We start from the raw sequence: 19,174 nt of genomic DNA on the forward strand, positions 1-19,174 counted from the left end.
TTTCCTGCCTGATTTTCTACATATGAGGATTGAGCACTCTTGTGCTTTGTAGAAAGCTTCGTTAAATATTTTCCAGCTTCCCTCTCTCCCCCCAGAGAGGCTGTTTTGCAATGCTGGCACAGAGACCTTCTGTACTGGAGCAGAGCCTTGTGCAGATGGGAATTAGGGCCATGGCCCTTGTGGGCTTCTTGGGGGTGCAAAATCCCCTTCCTGATTGCAACCACAGTCAATTACTGTTGGGATACATGGGACACGATCTGGACTGAATCTCTTCTTGGAAGCCTTGAGCTCCTCCAGACCTCTGCAGCATGCAGGGTCTGCTCTGTTGCCAAGGTGTCAGGATGGGACCTATAGGCTGAGGCAGGAATGAGACCTCTGGTCCTAAGATGGGGACTTGAACCTTCAGTGTGGGGTCTCATGGGTATGTGCAGAGCCTCCCTACAGCATCGCTACCAGAGCTGGATCTACTTTGAGTGCACAGGGGTTTCTCTCCATCCAGCTTCAATCATAGAATTGTAGAATGGTTTGGGTTGGAAGGGATCTTAAATATTATCCAGTTCCTACACTACTACCATGGGCAGGGGCACGTCCCATCAGACCAGGCTGCTCAAAGCCCCATCCAACCTGGCCTTGAACACTTTCAGGGACTGGGAATCCATAGCTTCCCTGGGCAACCTGTGCCAGTGCCTCACCACTCTCATGGTAAAAAATTTCATTGTGATATCTAATCTAAATCTCCCCTCTTTCAGCTTAAAAACATTACTCCCTGTCCTGTCCCTGCAATCCCTGATAAAGAGCCAGTCCACAGCTTTCTGTAGGTCCCCTTTAAGTACTGGAAGGTTGCTATGAGGTCTCCCTGGAGACTTGGTCTCTTCTCTAAGCTGAACAAGCCCATGTCTCTAAGCCTGTCCTTGTATGGAAGGTGATCCAGCCCTCAGATGATCTTCATGGCCTCCTCTAGACTTGCTCTAACAGAACCATGTCTTTCCTGTGCTGAGAACTCCAGAACTGTACAGAGTACTTCAGGCTAGGTCTCACCAGAGCAGAGTAGCAGGAAAGAATCACCTCCCACAACCTGCTGGCCACGCTTCTTTTGATGCAGTCCAGGATACACTTGGCCTTCTGGGCTGCAAGTGTGTGTTGCCAGCTCATTTTGAGCTTCTCATCCACCAGCACCCCCAAGTCCTTCTCTTCAGACCTGCTTTCAATCCATTCTCTGCCCATCCTCTATTTGTTCTTGGGATTGCCCTGACCCATGTTCAGGACCTTGCACTTGGCCTTGTTTTTCTTCACCAGTTTCATACAGCCCCACTTCTCAAGTCTGTCAAGATCCCTATGGATGGAATCCTTTCCCTCCAGCTTGTTGACTGTGCCACACAGATTAGTCTTGTTAGCAGACTTGCCGAGGATGCCCTCAATTCTGCTGCCTGTGTCTGCCACAAAGATCTTAAACATTGTTCCAAATACTGACTGCTGAGGAACACTACTCACCACGGCTCTCCACTTGGACACTGAGTCATTGACCACAATACTTTAAGCGTGACCCTCCAGCCAATTCCTTATGTATCAAGCAATCCATTTGTCAAAGCCATGTCTCTCCATCTTAGAGGCAAGAATGTTGTATGGGACAGTGTTGAAAGCTTTGCACAAGTCCAGGTAGATGATGTTGGCTACTCATCCACCAGTGCCATAGCCACATTGTAGAAGGCCACCAGAGTTGTCAGGCATGATTTGTCCTTAGTGAAGCCGTGTTGGCTGTCATCAATGACCTCTTTATTTTCCATGTGCTTCAGCAGAGTTTCCAGGAGGATCTGCTCCATGATGTCCCTAGGCACAGAGGCAAGACTGACCACCCTGTAGTTCCTCGGCTCTTCCTTTTTTCCTTTTTAAAAAATGTGAGTCCTGTTTCTCTTTTTCCAGTCAGTGGGAACTTTACCAGACTGCAACAACTTCTCAGATACGAATGATAGTGGCTTAGCAATATCTGCCAGTTCCGTCAGCACCTGTGGATGCATCTCATCAGGTCTCATGGACCTGTGCACCTTGATGTTCCTTAGATGGTCTCGCACCTGTTTCTCTCCTACAGTGGGCAGTTTGTTGACGTCCCACTCCCTGCTTTTGCCTTCTGTGCCTTGGGTGGTGTGCATTGAGCTCTTGATGGTGAAGACTGAGGCAAAAAAGTTGCTTAATACCTCAGCCTTCTCCATATCCTGGGTAACCAGGTTTCCTATATCCTTCCAGAGAGGGCCTACATTCTCCCTAGTCTTCCTTTTATCACTGACATACCTATAGAAGCTTTTCTTGTTGTCCTTTCACACTTGGCCAGATTTAATTCTATCAGAGCTTTAGCTTTCCTAACCTGATCCCTGGCTGCTCAGATTTATGCGACAACAGCCCTGGCTGTGTTAAGACCATCTTGCTTCCTCCATCACCCTCTGAAAATGGGAAAGAGCCTCATGCTTCACGTTGAAGTAGCTTTTAAGGGTAGGCAGCGGGGAAGAGGCACATGGACTATGGAGTACAGGGAAAATGGGGTTTGGAGCTGAGACTGTGCTTGAGATGCCACAGCCCCTCAGCAAGCGTCTGAGCTCTTTGTTTTGGTGGGTGGATGCAAGTAGTGTGCAATGGGCTGGGAGAAGTGTGAGGGGCTGGAAATTCCCTTTTGGGTTGGGGATCAGGCAAGGAGGCTGTTTACAGCAAGGGAAGAGCTGCAGGGCTGGAAGCTGGGAGACCTCCCAGCAGCATCCGCATGCTGAGGCTCTGGAAGCACATCACAAGAGTGGAGACAGGACACACCAGCCCATCAGGACAGAGCAATTCCAGGCTTTGGGATGCACCAGACGGCCAAGGCAGATTGCTCGTTTGTCTTCCCAGGTTAGAAAGGAAAGTTTTGGGCTCTTCTCCAGGCGACATGGCAGTTTCCTCACTGTATTTTAGCCAAGATCATTTTACCAGGGTAGCTTGGTCTTGTGGAGATCATGGTTTGGAAGTGCAAGGAAAGCATGCACATTTGGGTCACGTTCATCCTGAGGTCTGTCCTGATCACATTTCCTGAGCAGCCTGGGGTTTACTAGGGACTTTGGAAATGCTTTGTGATATCCACAAACGCCACAATCTCTCCATCCCTGTGAAGGCCAGGGGTCTTGACTGCCCATTGTGGAATTTGCTTTTGATATATTGAGTGGATGGTATCTCTGATGATTCTTGTTTTGTAGAGTGTTTGACATGGAAACTGGATGTGGTAGACATGAGAGAGCTCATCATTGCAATTACTGTGTACACCAAACTCTTGGCCATGGCCAACCACAGTAACAGAAAACTGCTTGTGTTTTCTGGTCTGGCCCTGTAGCTGTGGGTCCGTAAGTGTGCCTGATGTGTACTGTTGAGGGGAAAATGTGGTAGGATACAAAGGGGGTGCCTGTGAAGGTTTCTGACCAGCCTCCTTCCCCATTAAAGAAAGGGAGGGTTCTCGCTTGGATATTAGGCCCTTTTAAAATCTCTTCATAAATCCCTCCTCATCCTTTTTTTAAAGCCTTATCCATTGTTTTTCTGAAAAAAACCTCCAGAACTGTGTGGTGGTGGCAGTGGTCTGCTAGTGTGCATGTACACAACGGTACATCAACTCCAATGCTTTGTTCGTGTTTGCCCAGCGTTTGTGACGGCCACACATTTCATAAGTACAGGTTTTTCTGGCTGCTGAAACTGGACATGTGATGGGCAGCGGGGCTATCTGGGTTGTGCATGATGAAGATGGATTGACCTGATCGATCATGGCAGCGGGCTCAGTCAATGATAGCTCCTGGCCTGTGGTCAGACAGGATGAACATGACCATTGCTTCTATCCTTCCCGTTTATCAAAATAATCTCCCTGAGTATTGTATTGTGGCCTCAGCAGCAGAAAGAGGTTGGCTCATGCAGTTTGTGCTTGCAGTGATCCTACTTGGGGCTGTCACAATGCCATGGGCAGAATTGGAATGGGCAGGTGAGGCTCTAACCATGCAGTAGAAAGGTGTTAATGGCAGATGTACTGATTCTGGCTGGAATTGAGTCCTTTTTGGAACCTGATGTGGTGCTCAAAGGGTTTGGGATAATGACAGATTTGATTGGAGTGTGCTAGACTGAATTTATAGCTTTTACAGCTGTTCAGCTACTAATTGGCATGTTCCTGTGCTTGCCATGAAGCTTGCTTGCCTTGCTATACACTGGAGTCTAGCGCTTGTCAGTGGGTGCTTTTTGCTCTCATTGATTGCCATGCTGCTTATCGTCATATTCCGCTTTGCCTGGGAACATTTTGTTAACAGCAATGCCCATGTACCTGCGCCGGCAGATGGCTAAGGCATCGCTGCTGTTCCTGTGCTGCTGTACTGGACAGGCTGGGAGTTTGGTGTGAACTTAAGTTAAATGAACTATGACCTGTGGATGAGTCCACTTGGAAGCAGGCGCATCCCAAGGTGTCTCTGCCCATGGATATGTCCATTTCATTGCAGGTTCACATTAAAGTGTCTGTGGCCACGGATAAGTCCATGCCACACCAGGTGTATCCCCGAGGAGACTCTGGCCCATGGATAACGCCACACTGCAGCGAGAACATTGCGGCCCACAGATAAGGCCATGCCAGAACAGTTTTTCCTCTGATGGTGTTGTGTCCCATGGGTAAGTTTGTAGCAGAGCAGGGGAAATGGACATTAGTTGCAATGTTAAACACTATGGTCCAGTCCAAAGGGACCAAGGCTGAAGATTGCAATGGAAATACCTTTATTTTTGGATTCCGTGATTTGAGTTGCAAATTGTAGGAATCGCTAAAGCAGGAATCACCTGAAACCAGCCTCACAAGAGGCTCCAGTGCAAGTGCGGCAATGAGCTGGTTGGAGCTGCCTTTGATGCCCAATAACTCCATGCCACATGCGACCTCTTCTGTCCTGAGTGACCACCGTAACTGATGGAACACAAAGTCATGGACTAAATGAACTCAATGAACATTTTGTAGATGTTTTACAGGGGTGGCCAATAGACTAATGGAATGATATCTATTTGTAAATCAAAGGACAGGAATGGCAGGGGGAAATGGTTAATGAAGGTGGTGTAGGACCTCAGCATGACAGAAGTGATATCCAATAAGGAGTGAATGTTGTACTGGTTTTGTTTGGGGTGATTCATTTTCTTCATAGTAGTTCATATGGTGCTGTGTTTTAGATTTGTGACCAAAACAGTATTGACAACATAACAGTGTTTTAGTTATTCATGAGCAGTGTTCGCACAGTCTCAAAGCCTTTTCTGTAAGTTAGGGAGGCACGGGAAGCTGGGAAGGGACACAGCCAGGACAACTGACCTGGACCAAAGGGATATCCCGTACCATATGAAGTTGTGCTCAGAAATAAAAGCTGAGGGAAAGAAGAAGAGGGGGCATCTGGAGTTAAGGTGTTTGTCTTCCCAAGTAGCTGCTACATGTAATGAAGATATTTACTTCATCAACATGATGAAGGCTTGCCTAGAACTGGTAAACACCTGCCTGCTGATGTGATGTAGTGAATAAATTACTTACTTTTCATTGCTTGTGCATGCAACATTTGTTTTACCCACTAAAGCGTTATCTCAAACCATTGGTTTTCTCACTTTTATCCTTCTGCTTGTCTCCTCCATCTCAGTGTGGGGAGTGAGTGAGCGTTAGATTTAGCTGCTTATTGGGGTTAACCCACAGCCTATTTTTATCAGCCTATTTTTAAATTAAAGCTGTGCTGCCCATGGACTGTGATGAGAGGGTGAAGCCACTGCTGTGAGTCATTGGTGGGGCATGTCCTACCCAGCTAAGCATGGAGCCTGAGTCTAATAAGGCTCTGGAGAGAGTGGGAAGAGATGGGAACAGACAGAGAATGATTAGTATCTTGGAACTGATGGGAAGATTTAGATCTGGCTTTGTCTTCTGGCTGAGTGGACAAAAATCCAAGCGGCACGGGACAGACCAAATCTGTCAGGGCTATGTCCTGAAAGGCTTTAGGGGCTGCAGTATTTGTCTGAGTGATCTGCCCCCCAGCAGAATGTAGCTGTAGGCGTGGAGACATCAGTGTATCCCAAGATGCTCTCTCTGCTTAGCGAGTAACGCCAACTATATCAACTGTTCTCCTAAATCTCTTTCGTGCCCCTGTAACGTTGCCTTGGTGCAGCCAAACAGGGTGTGCAATGCTGGTGCTGTCACAGACACCTTCAGGCTTGGAGTGGAGCTCTGCACAGATGGAAATTGAGGCTGCAGCCCTTGTGGTATTCCTGAAGGAATAAATTCCCCTTTGTGACTGAGACCATACTCAGTCACTTCTGCAGGACATGGGACAAGGCATGGTCTCAGTTTCACCTCGGCATCCCTGAGCATCTCCTGATCTTTGCAACACGTGTGGTCTACTCTGCTGCCAGGGTGTTGGGATGGGACACATTGGTGGATACAATGATGTGTCTCCTCTTCCTCCCGATGCCTGAGGCAGGCAGCCTTCAGGAGAGGCTTGTGAGCTGTCTGCGTGACTTTCCAAGATCTGCCATTGCAGAGTCTGCAAGAGTTTGGCAGGCAGATGCTGCCAGGAGATCTCCCAGCTTTGGCCCTGCAAACTCTTCCCTTGCTGTAAACAGCTGCCTCGCCTGATCTTCAGCCCCAAAGGGAAATTCCAGCCCCCTGCGCTGCTCCCAGTCCACCGCACACTGTCTGCAGCTGCCTGCTAAATCAAAGAGTTTAGTTGCTTGCCATCTATGGTGGCATCTCAAGCAGAATCCCATCTTCCAACCTTGTCTCCCCATGTTCATGCACGTGCCCCTTGCTTCTTTTTGGAGACATCTATTTGATGGACAGGTCAAATGGCCAGTCCTGACTCCCCAAGTCTTTGGTGCACCTGAGTTAGTCCTTGCTCTGTGTGTGTCTGGGAGGAGATTGCTCTGCATTGTGTGAGTGTCTTTGGTGGTGCAAGATGTTCCCTCTGCATTACTACCTGTCTGTCTGGGTGCCAATTTAACCCTCAGATCACTCCTCATGTCTTCAAGTGTCCACTGTGGAGTCAGATACTGCAGGGTTTTGTTGGCTTTATTGCTTTGTCCCGCTGCTCTGAATTACTGTTAATGACCTGTTATATTTAGGTATGAAGTACATAACTTCTTCCTATCTTTTAATTATATCCGGGCAGGATGAGACCTGTCCTGTGTGGACATGGGCTCCAGGAGAACCTCTAGCCATCTCTGTCCCTTCTGGCAGCTGTTTCCTTTCCATAGAGCTGCTGGGAAGGCCTTGGCTGGTCGTTATTCAGGTGCCGTCCTGGCATCAGTGCTCTCCCTGATGCCAAGTCCAGATGCTCATGGCTCGTGAAGCTGGCAGGCAACACGTTGGGTCTTTGCCTGGTGTCAGTGCCTGGCAGCTTCTAGCCCCATGGGACTTAACCTCCTCTCTCTTTACTTTTTCTCTGCTTTTTGCATTTTCCACTGCTGCCTGGCTGTTAAGTGACTGCTTCCCTGGTTGTGGTGGCCAATAGAGACCTTCTCTGGTGTTTTCTAGTCTGGGCTGTAGCATATGTAGCTCCTAGTTTACATGTCGCTCTAATGCCTTCTGTAAACTCTCCAGAACCTTCTAGACGTTTTGCTTCATTTCCCTTCGGCAGTCTTTGATTTCTCCATCCTTGTTTCCCCCCTTCTAATGAACTCGCCGCATGTTCCAGCTGCTGTTTGCTGTGGAAGAGGGATGTGAGCTCTTTAGCCTTTGGAGCTGAGCTGGTGCCAGAAGCAAGAGGCAGAGCAGGCTGCTGAGCGGATGCTGGGTGTCTGCAGCACGGCTCTGACTGGTGTCAATTACAAAGTCTGACATCTCTCGGCACAGAGACAGAAAGTGAGCAGTTTCCTCTCTGACAACACTTTATTTCCAGCAGCTTCTCGAGTCTCTTTGAATTCACACGCCGGGATGATGCCGTTGCACGAAGCGTATGCCTGTGTGCACCCCTGCCTGGACAGACCCCAGCCAACCCACCCATCCCAAACTGCGCAGAGCTCCTGGCTCGGCTGGAATGCATGCCGTGCCTTGCTTTGGAGGCTGCTGCTCACTTTGCCATGAGAGGATTTAGGACTTGCTACTTCTCCAGTTTCAGAGAAAGCTGGGTCGGAGCCAGCAGTTTCCACTGAGTTTTGTGCCACCATATGAGGAACAATCAGATTTTTGGGTGGAGGATTGATGTGCTTCTCAGTGGAAGAGGGAAGGCTGGGCCCCTGGCTGGTGGAAGGGCTGAGGACTAGCTGAGAGGAGGGCATGCAAACACCAGTAGACCTCCTCTTTCCTGCAGCGTCTCCTGATCTCTGGCCTAGCTCCTATACTAAGAGCAGGAGCCTCTTGCTGTTGTCCCATTTCTACCACAAACCTTGGCTTCAGAGTGGAGATATACACCATGCCACAGAGGAGCAGGCCTTGAGACATCTTCCCTTTCAGCACTGAATGTTTTCTGGTGATGTGACAAACATGCACACTCACAGCAGCCCAAGTCCAAAAAGGATCATGGGTGTTGGGTAATGTCTGGCTCAGGAGCGCTGAGGACTGAGCAACCCTGGCCACAGTTTTTTTTCATGGGGAGACAGAGCACAGATCCTGCATGATTCCTTGATATTGGGTCTGAGGAAGCCCTATGGGCTACACAGAAGATGCTCTAAAAAGAGACCACCTTTCTGTGGCACAGGATGTGCTTGAGCACACCTCAGCCCACTCACTACCTCAGTATTTCCAGCAGCAAGCCTGTCCTGTCCCAAAGTGGCTGAGCTGCTCTGCAGTGTGCTAGCAACCAAAGGGTTAACTTTTTGCACCTGCACCAATCTGGGAACCTAAACTTCCACCTGGGGAGTGTGGGGATGTGCAAACTTTTCCTAGTGGAAGACCTTCTCTAAGCCCCACTGGCTCCAGTGCTCATGCAGAGGAGGGGACTCCCAGGGAGCTCACTTCCCTGTCCTTCCCATTATGTTGTGCTTGTCCCTCTCTTCCCATCAGCCTCACTGAATGCTAGAGGATGGTGTGGCAGCCAGCAGGGATGCTGGACTGGCTTGTGTGATACCAGCTTCCAGCAATTCTTTCCTGCTTCCCGAGTTCTGTTTTGCTATATGTTTTTTCTATACGGTGTAGCTGGCTGGCAGCCCACTCCCCTTCCCAGCCATGGGGTTTTTCCACACTGGACTTTGCAAACTACTTCTGTGCAGGGTCCTGGGAATCAGGGCCTCTACAGGAAGGAATTTACTCATCAGTGGGTTAAGCTGTGCTACCCTATTCCTGTTAGCAGTGACTTTAACTTGGAGGCAGCATCCAGAAGGATTTGGAAATTCCCAGTCCCCCTGGTCAGCTCCCCTCGAAGCCTTTGGACTGTGTGTGCACCCGAGGAACCTATTTTCCCAGCCTCAAATCCCCCCCCACCCAGAAGCAGACCCTGTGTCTGGTAAAGCACAGCTGGAGGCTTTTGCGGGACTGAAGGGCTGTTCAGGGCTGGGTGACCAGAGGCAGATCCATGAGCAGGCAGGATCTCCTGGCATTACGGAGTGAGATGCCTGGAAACTGCAATGCAGGGCAGTAATTCATAGGCAGACTCCAGGCTCTGGTGCTACGGTGCAGGGTGCAAATACGGGAAGCATCTGGTTTTGAGGCTTAAGTGAGTACCCACAAGCTGCCACAGTGGTTTCACTGCCACAGAAAGACTTATAAAATGAGGCAGGTCAGTGACTTTCCCATAGTTGAATTGTTTTTGCACATTTGGTGTGCAGAGACACCATAGCCTCTACCTAAGACACTCTCCCTTTCTCCTGCAGTCTAAAGGTCCTTCCACTGCAGGGATGCACAGAGAGTTGGACCTGGGCTACCTGAGCACGCGGGCAGCTGCTGGCACCGTTACACAAAGCACTGTCACAAAGGTTCTGCATGGATTCTGACACAGACTCTGGGGCCAAAATAAGCTTCTCTGTAGCTGAGAGATGGAAGTGGGGCACTTTACCTGGTTATGTCCCCCTGCTGTGTCTGCCTTCACCCTGTGCTTCTAGTGTCTGGGAAAAAGCTGATGACTGCAGGAGCCGAGGCTGATGAGAAAGGGGTTTGCGTGTGTGCGTGTGTGTGTGTGCACAAGAAATTGTACCTCGCCAGACTGGCTGCTGGAGGCCGCTGGTGTCGGACAGCCCTAAAAACTTGCCAGCAGCTCCTCTGTATCCCAAAACTACAGTTTGTGATGTGGCATCTCTGCAAACAGAAATGCTTCCCCCTCTCACTGCCAGAAGGTCCCTACTTTCTCCATGAGCTGGGAGGACAGGTGGCAGAGCAAGGCACCTAAGGAGGAAGGAGGGAAGTGGGGGCTCTAAGGGAAGCGAGGTAGGAGTGGACATGGGACACAGACCTCTATGCCAGTTTCCGTGGAACCCTGCTGATCAGGCATACAGGTGCATTTGCAATGTCCAAAGCAACGGCCAAATACCTCTGCACGCAGTTTTCTCCCTCCTGGATCCTCTCTAATCCTCCTTCTCTGGAGGAATGGGAGTGAGGGTCTACTCAGCTGGCTGCTTTCTTTGGGGTGCAAAATGCTGCAACAAGAGACTTGTCAAATCTTGATGCCTGTGAAGGGAACGTGTGCCCTAACCCTCTTCAGCAGCTCAGACCATGTTTGTGGCTGGTCTCTGGCCAGAGGATGCTGCTGCGGTGTCTCGAAAACACACAGAGAGCAGGGACTTTCCAGGAGCCTGCTGTTGGGGCTGGGGCTGGAACTGGGCAAGGAAGAGAGCTGGGCTCCGCAATGGGACCACATAGCTCTCCTGGGCTCTTTCAGGAGTGGAAGGAGCCCTGGACTGGATCAGTCTATGCTGGAGGCAACCTGTGATAAGTCTTTCCTCCCTGCACATCCCTTTTCCTCATACAACACTGGGTTTGAGGTGTTGTATGTAGACTTCACCAGGGTTGTTGGATGTAGGATAAGTGGTCCCCCAGCTTCTTCAGCACATGGATCTGCAGGACAGTGTCAAACACTTGCCAGGAATAAGGGTTCATCCAAGTGCTCCGTTTGACACTGCTGCCTGGAGAGGTTGCACAAATAGAGGCTGGAAAGGTGGTAAAAGCCAGTGTGGCTTTCCTTCTCCTGCCCTGTCCTTATTATGCCACACATACTAAGGCATTGGACGGGTAGGTGACAGCACACAGGGTGACTCCAGGGACCAGTTCGCTGTGCTGCTGGGCATGGTAGGGAGGTGCACCCAGAGGCAACCCACTACCACCCATGGGCTTTGACAGCTGCTTCCCTCTGGGGCTGCTGTGCCTGGGACCACATTGACCTTGATGCTGTGCTGACATGGGTACACCTCCGCATAAGAGCTCTGGGTGGGTGGTGGTAGAAATCACAAGAGCGCAGCCCTGGATCCCATGCTGCCCCAGGCACCCGTCTTGCCCCTGAGGAAGGCAGCAAGCTGCTTCATCTTGCTGATCTCCTTTCCCACGAAAGGGTTGCAGGGCAGCTGTTGATGAGTCCCACCACCATGATGTCATCACTGCCCCTCTCTGTTGAGGGGTTGACAGCCTGGGCATCTTACCACAGCTTTTCTTTCTACAGTAGCCAGGACTCATTGCCCTTGATAACTCTTTATGAGGCTTCCTATCAGGAACTAGTGAAAAATCCTGGAGATTTTTCAGGCAGTGGGGCCAGGGAAAGGGCTTACCCCTCTGGCATCAGGGAGAGCCCATCACAGCTCTGCATCCCATGGGGCCTTCCTAGGATATGTCTGGCCCAAGCAGCAGGAGTGCGGCTGGCTGAGGAGATGGAGGTCAGCAGAAAGGAAGAGGGGCTGTGAGCCATGAGATGGTGAAGCTGGGGGTGAGACAGCAAAGAGGGCTCCTTGCTAGTGGGGGCTGTCCAGGGATGCTCGAGCCTGGCTCTTCTCAGAGGGACCCTGAGAGGCAGTGGAACCAGATGTGTCAAGGGAAATTCCAATTAAAATGTGAGGAAAACGTTTTCAACATGAAAAAATTCAAAGCAATGGAACAGGTTGTTCAAATCTTGTGAAACCTCCATCCTTAGTCTCTTTCTGACCATGCCCTGATAATCACATGAAAATTTGCAGGTGTTTGGTCATCCCCTGATAAGTGCAGGACCAGTGTTACACTAGGTTGCTCAGGGCTTGGTCCAGCCATGTGGCCAATTCTTTGGGTAGCCTTTGCCACCACAGGAGTGCCCTGTGCGCTCCAGCTCAGCCTCCCTCAGGTCCCCTTCTGCATAGCCCCCACCTTGTCAGCCTTGCCCAACCTGTGCAGCTGCAGAGGATCACACCATCCTGCCTGTGGGACTTCACATCTTGTCTGTGTTGAGCCTCAGGAGTTCCTATCAGCCCATTCCACCTGGTCAAGGACCTTGATGATCCTCCACTTCCCACAATTTGGTATCAGCACCAACTTACAGTGGACTGTGTTATCTCCCTCGACCCTATTTGCAGTCCAGTCCAAGCACATCCCAGCCCTACAGATGTGTCCAGCTGTCTGGAGAGGCCCCTGAGGCAGCCAGACAGGGATTGGGGAGGGGGGGGGCTCCAGGGGTTGGGATATGGGGTTATCCCGAGTCCTCACTTGGGGTGAGGGGTGGAGGGGCTTGTCTTGAGAGTAAAGCACAAGGTGGGGAAAAAGACAGATTGACTAATCGATTTTCCTAGCAGCTTGGCAGCCTTCCAAGATCTCTGCCGGGGGAACAAACATGCAAGAAGCAACACTTGACCCACCTAGAGCAGGTAGTGGCAGGTTGTGAGACTGAGTAGGAAATAGGAACCCACGAACTCATCTAGCCATGATGGGGACTGTGTATCCAGTGTGCCCCCCAGCTGGCACCCTGCACCGTGATGGGCAGCTAAGAACAAGACAGGACGCGTCTGTAAAGGGGGGCTCATGGCTTACAGGAATCCCCCACCTTCCCGCTTCTCCATCCACCAGCTCTCAGCCGTAGGCTGCCTGCCAGGCTGAACGAAAATGAAAGCAAAATGTCCAGCGATAAATAAGAGCAGCCCGAGCACAAGGCAGCAGTGCGTGTCTTGCTCCCCAGACTTGCCCTGCTCTGCATCCACTGCACTCACCATGGCTCTGCGCCTCCTCTTGCCACTGCTCCTGCTGGCTGCTGTCCACTTCATCGCCCAGGCTCAAGGTGAGGGGCGCAAAGCCCTCTTGCCCACCTTTGGATGGGATGGGGCAGGGGATGGGTGATTGGCAGGGTCTGCATAGGATGCTGAGTGGTGTGATTGCAGTGCAAGCTGTGTGCTTGTCGTGCATTTGGAAGCATGCATAGCTTGGTGTGTGGGGTTTGTGGTGCAGTCCTCTGTAAGGGTTGTGTGTGTGTGTGCACTCCTGCTTGGTGTGAGGCATTGTTTTGCAGTGGTTGCTTGGCTTGGGAGCACGTACGTGTGCACGTGGCTGTTGGGGCAGCAGCACGTCAGGCTGAAAAGTACAGGCATGAGAACAAGGTTCAGTCCCTTTGCAAGAAGTTAGTCTCTGCCTCAGTTTCTCCACTGCTTGTAATGAAGATGGTGTCTCATATTCTCGGAGCTGGGTCTGACCTGCAACGGGGCACTGGGGTTGAGAGTGCCCATTCTCATGTGCTGCCCCATCATCTTTCTCACAAATGATGTTAAGCAAACTGTGCCATCAGCCAGCCGTGCTGTGCTACCCTGGGGCTGGGAAAGTACCCTATTCCAAAACACTATGTTCCTTCCTCGTTCCAAGGCATTGGCACCTCAGCCTCAGACTGCTGCCTGAAGACCAGTCAGAGAGCCATTCCCAGCAACTGGGTGAAATCCTACAGCCTCCAGGGACCTGAGTCAGGATGCATGCTGCGTGCTGTCGTGTGAGTATCCACCTTTGTTCTGGATGTTCTGGAGCAGTTTAGCTCCAATGAAACTGACCATCTCCATATCCTACCCTTGCCCACCTCCAGTAAACCTTTCTGCCCACACCCCTAGGTTTACCACCAAGAAAAACAAGAAAATCTGCGCCTCTCCCGCTGACTCTGCTGTCCAGAAGTTAATGCAGGACCTGGACAAGAGGGTCAAGAAGGACAAGAAGAAGGGACAGTCCCCACGTCCCAGGGGCAGATCCAAGCGGCAAAGGAGACAGTAGGTCTAAGTCAGGCCTGAAGAGGTAGGTGGGGGAAACAGAGGCTGCAGGGTGGTGGGGTGAGAATGCTGCCCCCCCCATCCCAGATCCTTCTCCATGAGAAGACCAGCATCTGGCTCCCAGGGCTGAGCTTGAGAGGTCTGCCACAGCCATAGCTGGAGTGTGGAGGTGCTTAGGGCACAGCTCCCTCCTGCTTGCTTTAAAATCAATTTTCTTCCTGGAGCTGCTGGGGTGAAGCAATGCTTAAGGATGGGCAAGACACATAATGCAAGGGAGCAGACCTCTGGCTGGGGTGGGGACTCTGGCTGAGACCCTCTCCACCTCACCACCCCCTCCTTGTCTTCCTTAGGACGGATGCCTACCCCACTGATGACTGACCCACTGTTTGGCAATGGACATCCATGGACCACCCGCTCACCTTCTGGCCAGGGGCAAGGATGATGCCTGCCGAGGGGGCTGTCCTCTGCTCCACAGCCCCCTCAGCACCGCCGTGCCTGCCGCAGAGATCCCCCAGTCAGGATCCCTGCACTGGCTGGGTGCTCTCGGTGGCAGAGGACACCCAGGTCCTCACTCACCCCGCAGTCACAGCAGTGGGGACCTGGACCCACATGGGAGATGAGCTGTGGTCCTGAGGGGCAGGTGGGCAGCTGTCCCACCAAAGGGGATTTCTGTAGCCTGGCAGGGTGGCAGCTTTTCCTATGACTTTTTGGGGACTGTTTATATGTTTGTATTTATACTTAAAGACTGTACTTTCATTCAGTCTTCCTGGAAGGCTCTAACTCTGGCTCCTTGTGCTTCACAAAGTATCCTTTATGCTTCAGGCAAGGTTTTCTGGAAGATTGCTTTTATTTTTCTACTAAATAAATCATGGCTTTGTTTCACTTCCCTCTCACCTGTTAGCTCCTTTTTGGCTCACATTTGGCTGTGGGTTGCCAGACAGGTCCCATGTCTCTGTGGTCTTGCCCTCATTGCTTGCTCTGCCTTTCCTTGCAGGGTAATTTGACAATGGCTGAGATGTAGAGTTTGGGGACAGCTGGGATGACAGTGTGGCTGCATGTCTGGGTTGTTCTAGGTTTTCCCTTTGGCTTGTAAAACGTAGATACAGTTTGGAGGAAGATAGTCAGGATATGTTCTCTTAATTTTTTTTAAAGTAATTTTTTTTTAGGTACAAATTTGCAATGAAATCAGAAAAAAGAAATGTTAATTTTAGTGGGGTTTAGCCCTTTATGCTCCCTTGGTTTTACTGTTGTCAAAGATTCCGATGCTACTAAGTCAAATGTTTAGTTTTCTGAAAAAAAAAACAACCAAAGAAAAAAAGACTTCTATACTTTCTTCCCCAAGACTGAAAAGCTCATGTGGTGAACTGCATGTGAAGATGTGCAGGTGAAGGAATAGAAAATTGCAAAATCCCTTGCAGACATGCTGCAGTCGTTTGAAAGAAGCTCTATCTCAAAGCTTTAGCAAAACAAGAGGTTGCTAACCCAAGGACACCATAAGGTGGGACAGCAATGTGGGGACAGGCCGCCAGGACAGCGGTGGTGAGGAAATGTCATCTCCCTGTGCTGGCAAAACCCGTCCAGCAAGCTGAGAAGCAGCAAGTTGAAGGGTTCTACTGTAGCTACAGTGCTATCTGCTTGCAGAGACTTCAGACGTGGACTTTGGTCAGTAAAGTTTATTGAGTCATATAATTGCAATAATAGGATTTGTGCGGCTTAACAGTATCAGCAAAGGCTTTGTGTTGGCTGGAGTAAAGTTTGTAGCTGAGTGTTTCTATCAAGCACATTTATCTGGCTTGTTTGCTTTATTAGATGGGCATTTAGGTCTATTATTTTAAGGCTGTGTAAAGAAACTGTGAAGTTCAAGATAGTGGCCCTGAGTATGGGACGGGCGCTAAGCTAGCTCCATGCTCCATGTCTGCAGGATCGGCTTTTGGAAAGGATGCGAGGCAATAAAATATATCCTCTACAACCAAAATTACTCTTTCTGTCTGTTTTGGGAACTTCGTCAGGGTGGGAAGGGCTGCGTGGAGGTCTGCTTCTCTTGCCCCGCACACTGTCATGCTCCAGGTCCTGGCTTTTGCAGCCCTGGCTTGGCAATGCGTCTCTGGGGTGCAGGGGCCAGGAGCTGCTGGCATAAGAGAGAGGAACCGAGCAAGTCCGCTATCCTGCAGCTGTGGTGCCCAGCAAAGTAAAATCATCCTATTTGTTCATCCATCTGCACCAAGGGGTCCTGAGATGCCAGCAAACACAGGGGCACAAAACAGCTATGTAAGTGGAATCTTTCGCTCACAGTGGAGCTTTTCCCTCCAACTCCAAACCTCTCTGGATGAACAGTGGTTGCTCAAGTCTGCTTTAGAGAAAAAGCATTAGAAGAAGTTATTAATGAGGCTGTGCTCTGGTCCGGAATTTGCTGGGAGCCTGGGAACTGACACCCGTACATGGGCAGTGAGTCAGGGCTGCCGTGGGAGGGCTGGAGCCAGCCCTGGGTTTGGTGGGGACACAAGGCAGCCAGCCCTGCGAGGCTGGCCCTGCCTTCTGCAGGACTTCTTGTTGCTCTGGTTATGGTGTCAGGGGATTGTGAAATAATTGCAAACCCTCCCGTAGAAGTGAGGCCCAGCCGAATGTGTCTGCAGCCACAATCAGCAAAGCACGAGCAGATGGCAGGAGCCAGCCAGAATGTGAAATGTATCCTGATGTCTCTGCGTCTGCAGATGTAAACACCACAAAGGTGTTTTCCTTTTCCCCTTCAAATGCTAGGTGGGCACTAGGCTAAAACAGGTTAAAAAGATGTGCCCATGAGGGTGCTCTAATTTGTCCTAAAATTTACCCTAGAAGCAGGGCTTGTGGAAGAGCACTAGGGTTTGTCCCATGCTCAGTACAGACACCTGCTCAGGAAGGCGCATGTGAGCGTGGACACAGATGCACAAATGGCAGCCCCACGTGAGCTTCTGCCTGCCCATACCAGTTCCAGCTTTACTGCGGAATGCTGCTTTTAGGAATAATAAGGTTTCAAGGTTCATGGAAGCCTCTTGCTGGCAAAGCAGGTGGCTGTAGTGGTGCCACGGTGAGATGGAACCAGGGAAATGCCTCCAGGTAGATTCCTGAAGAGAAACTGGAGAGAGCGGCAATGAACCGGGATCTGGAGTGTGCAGCAGAGGCCAAAACCCCTTCCCTATGGAGGAGCTGAATCTATGGACCCCATCTTAGATAAGTGATATCAAGAAGATGCTCTAAGGCACTGCTGCATTGAAGCAGCAGAGGAGGATTCACACAGTCATAACCATAGCAGGGTAAACCTGCTGCTTCACCCCACGTGCAGAGGCAAGGCAGCATCAATGCATCATATGCTGGGGCAGCGGGTGTGCAAGAGAGGTAAAGGTTCTCTTAGAATTTCCACCAGGGAGGAAAGAAACTTTCAATCGTGTCAAGCAGAGCAAAAAATTAGGAGACCTGGGCCACCCAAGAGCAGAACATCTTGAATGAAGTATCCAGGCAAGACAGAAGCCACAGAGTGCAGCCAAGAAAAAGGAAGTCTTGAACCTGGGCCAAATGATTAGCTCAATTTGTTAGCCAGCGCAGACACCGCTCGCGGCTTGTGCTGGCAGTGGACCATGCTGGGCTGAAATGCTGGGCTGAACTCCAGTGAAGCTCACCTGGAGACACATTTATTGAGTCCATCCTTCTTCACTGTTCCTAAGAAGCAGGGGCTGGCTGCGCTGCAGTGGCTCCATGAGTGCCAAGGGCTGTTTCCAGACTGTGTGGGTGTTAGGGAGACTGTAGTTTCCACCTGAGGCTTCAAGGAGTTTTTTGGTGCTCTGTCAACCAACACTGCCCTCCTAGGGTCCTCCTTGGTCTTGAGAGCAAGAGGAAGTGGAGAAGTGGCTGGTGAGCTACGGGGACTCCCATCCATCCTACCTCAAGGTATTTCCCAGACCCAGCCATTCTTTGGCACCCATTCTTTCCTAGACGTCACCAGCCCAGAGCCTCCTCTCGCCCTTTCTTCATGTACATGTAGGTTGCAAGCATCCTCCTTACCCTGTCCTCAGTTTTACCGGCTGGAGTTCTTTGGCCTTGGTATGTCCCTGTGCTGACAGTCTTCCTCGCACTTGCCCAGAACCTTACATCCCTCCTCTTACCTCCTGTCCCTGAGAGCAGCCCTGCAGAGAAGGACTTGTGGGTGCTGGTCGATTAGAAGCTTGATATGAGCCGGCAATATGTGCTCACAGCCCAGAAGGCCAACTGTGTCCTGGGCTGCATCAAAAGAAGCGTGGCCAGCAGGGCGAGGGAGGGGATTCTGCCCCTCTATTCCTCTCTTGTGAGACTTCATCTGGAATACTGTGTCAAGTTCTGGAATCCTTAACATAGGAAGGATATGGAGCTGTTGGAATGGGTCCAGAGGAGGGGTACAAAGACGATCGGCGGGCTGGAGCACCTTCCCTACGAGGACAGGCTGAGAGAGTTGGGCCTGTTCAGCATGGAGAAGGCTCAGAGGAGATCTTATAGTGACCGTCGAGTACCTGAAAGGGCTACAGGAAAGCTGGAGAGCGGCTATTTGTAAAGGCTTGTGGGGATAGGACAAGGGGAATGGGTATAAACAAGAGAGGGGCAGATTTAGAGTGGACATTAGGAAGAATTTCTTCACTATGATAGTGGTGAGACACTGGCCCAGGTTGCCCAGGGAGGTTGTGGCTGCCCCATCCCTGGAGGTGTTCAAGGCCAGATTGTATGGGGCGTTGGGCAGTCTGATCATAGAATCATAGAATCACTGGGTTGGAAGGGACCCACTGGGTCATCAAGTCCAACCATTCCTAACACTCCCTAAACCATGCCCCTCAGCACCTCGTCCACCCGTCCCTTAAACACCTTCAGGGAAGGTGACTCAACTACCTCCCTGGGCAGCCTCTGCCAGTGGCCAATGACCCTTTCCATGAAAAATTTTTTCCTGATGTCCAGCCTGAACCTCCCCTGGCGGAGCTTCAGGCCATTCCCCCTTGTCCTATCACCTGTCACTTGGGAGAAGAGGCCAGCTCCCTCCTCTCCACAACCTCCTTTCAGGTAGTTGTAG

The 19,174-nt window shown here is 50.8% G+C and overlaps 1 protein-coding gene across 1 annotated transcript; it reads left to right on the forward strand.

Moving 5' to 3' along the window:
- Nucleotides 1-12,987: 12,987 nt before the first annotated feature.
- Nucleotides 12,988-14,991, forward strand: CCL21 (C-C motif chemokine ligand 21). The gene is made up of 4 exons (XM_009557807.2): nucleotides 12,988-13,145; nucleotides 13,721-13,841; nucleotides 13,957-14,134; nucleotides 14,460-14,991. The coding sequence occupies exons 1-3, from the start codon at nucleotides 13,079-13,081 to the stop codon at nucleotides 14,111-14,113; spliced, it is 345 nt and encodes a 114-aa protein (XP_009556102.1). The 5' UTR covers nucleotides 12,988-13,078; the 3' UTR covers nucleotides 14,114-14,134; nucleotides 14,460-14,991.
- Nucleotides 14,992-19,174: the final 4,183 nt, after the last annotated feature.

The sequence above is a fragment of the Cuculus canorus genome, chromosome Z (genome assembly GCF_017976375.1).
Source record: "Cuculus canorus isolate bCucCan1 chromosome Z, bCucCan1.pri, whole genome shotgun sequence".
In the NCBI taxonomy this organism is placed as follows: domain Eukaryota; kingdom Metazoa; phylum Chordata; class Aves; order Cuculiformes; family Cuculidae; genus Cuculus; species Cuculus canorus.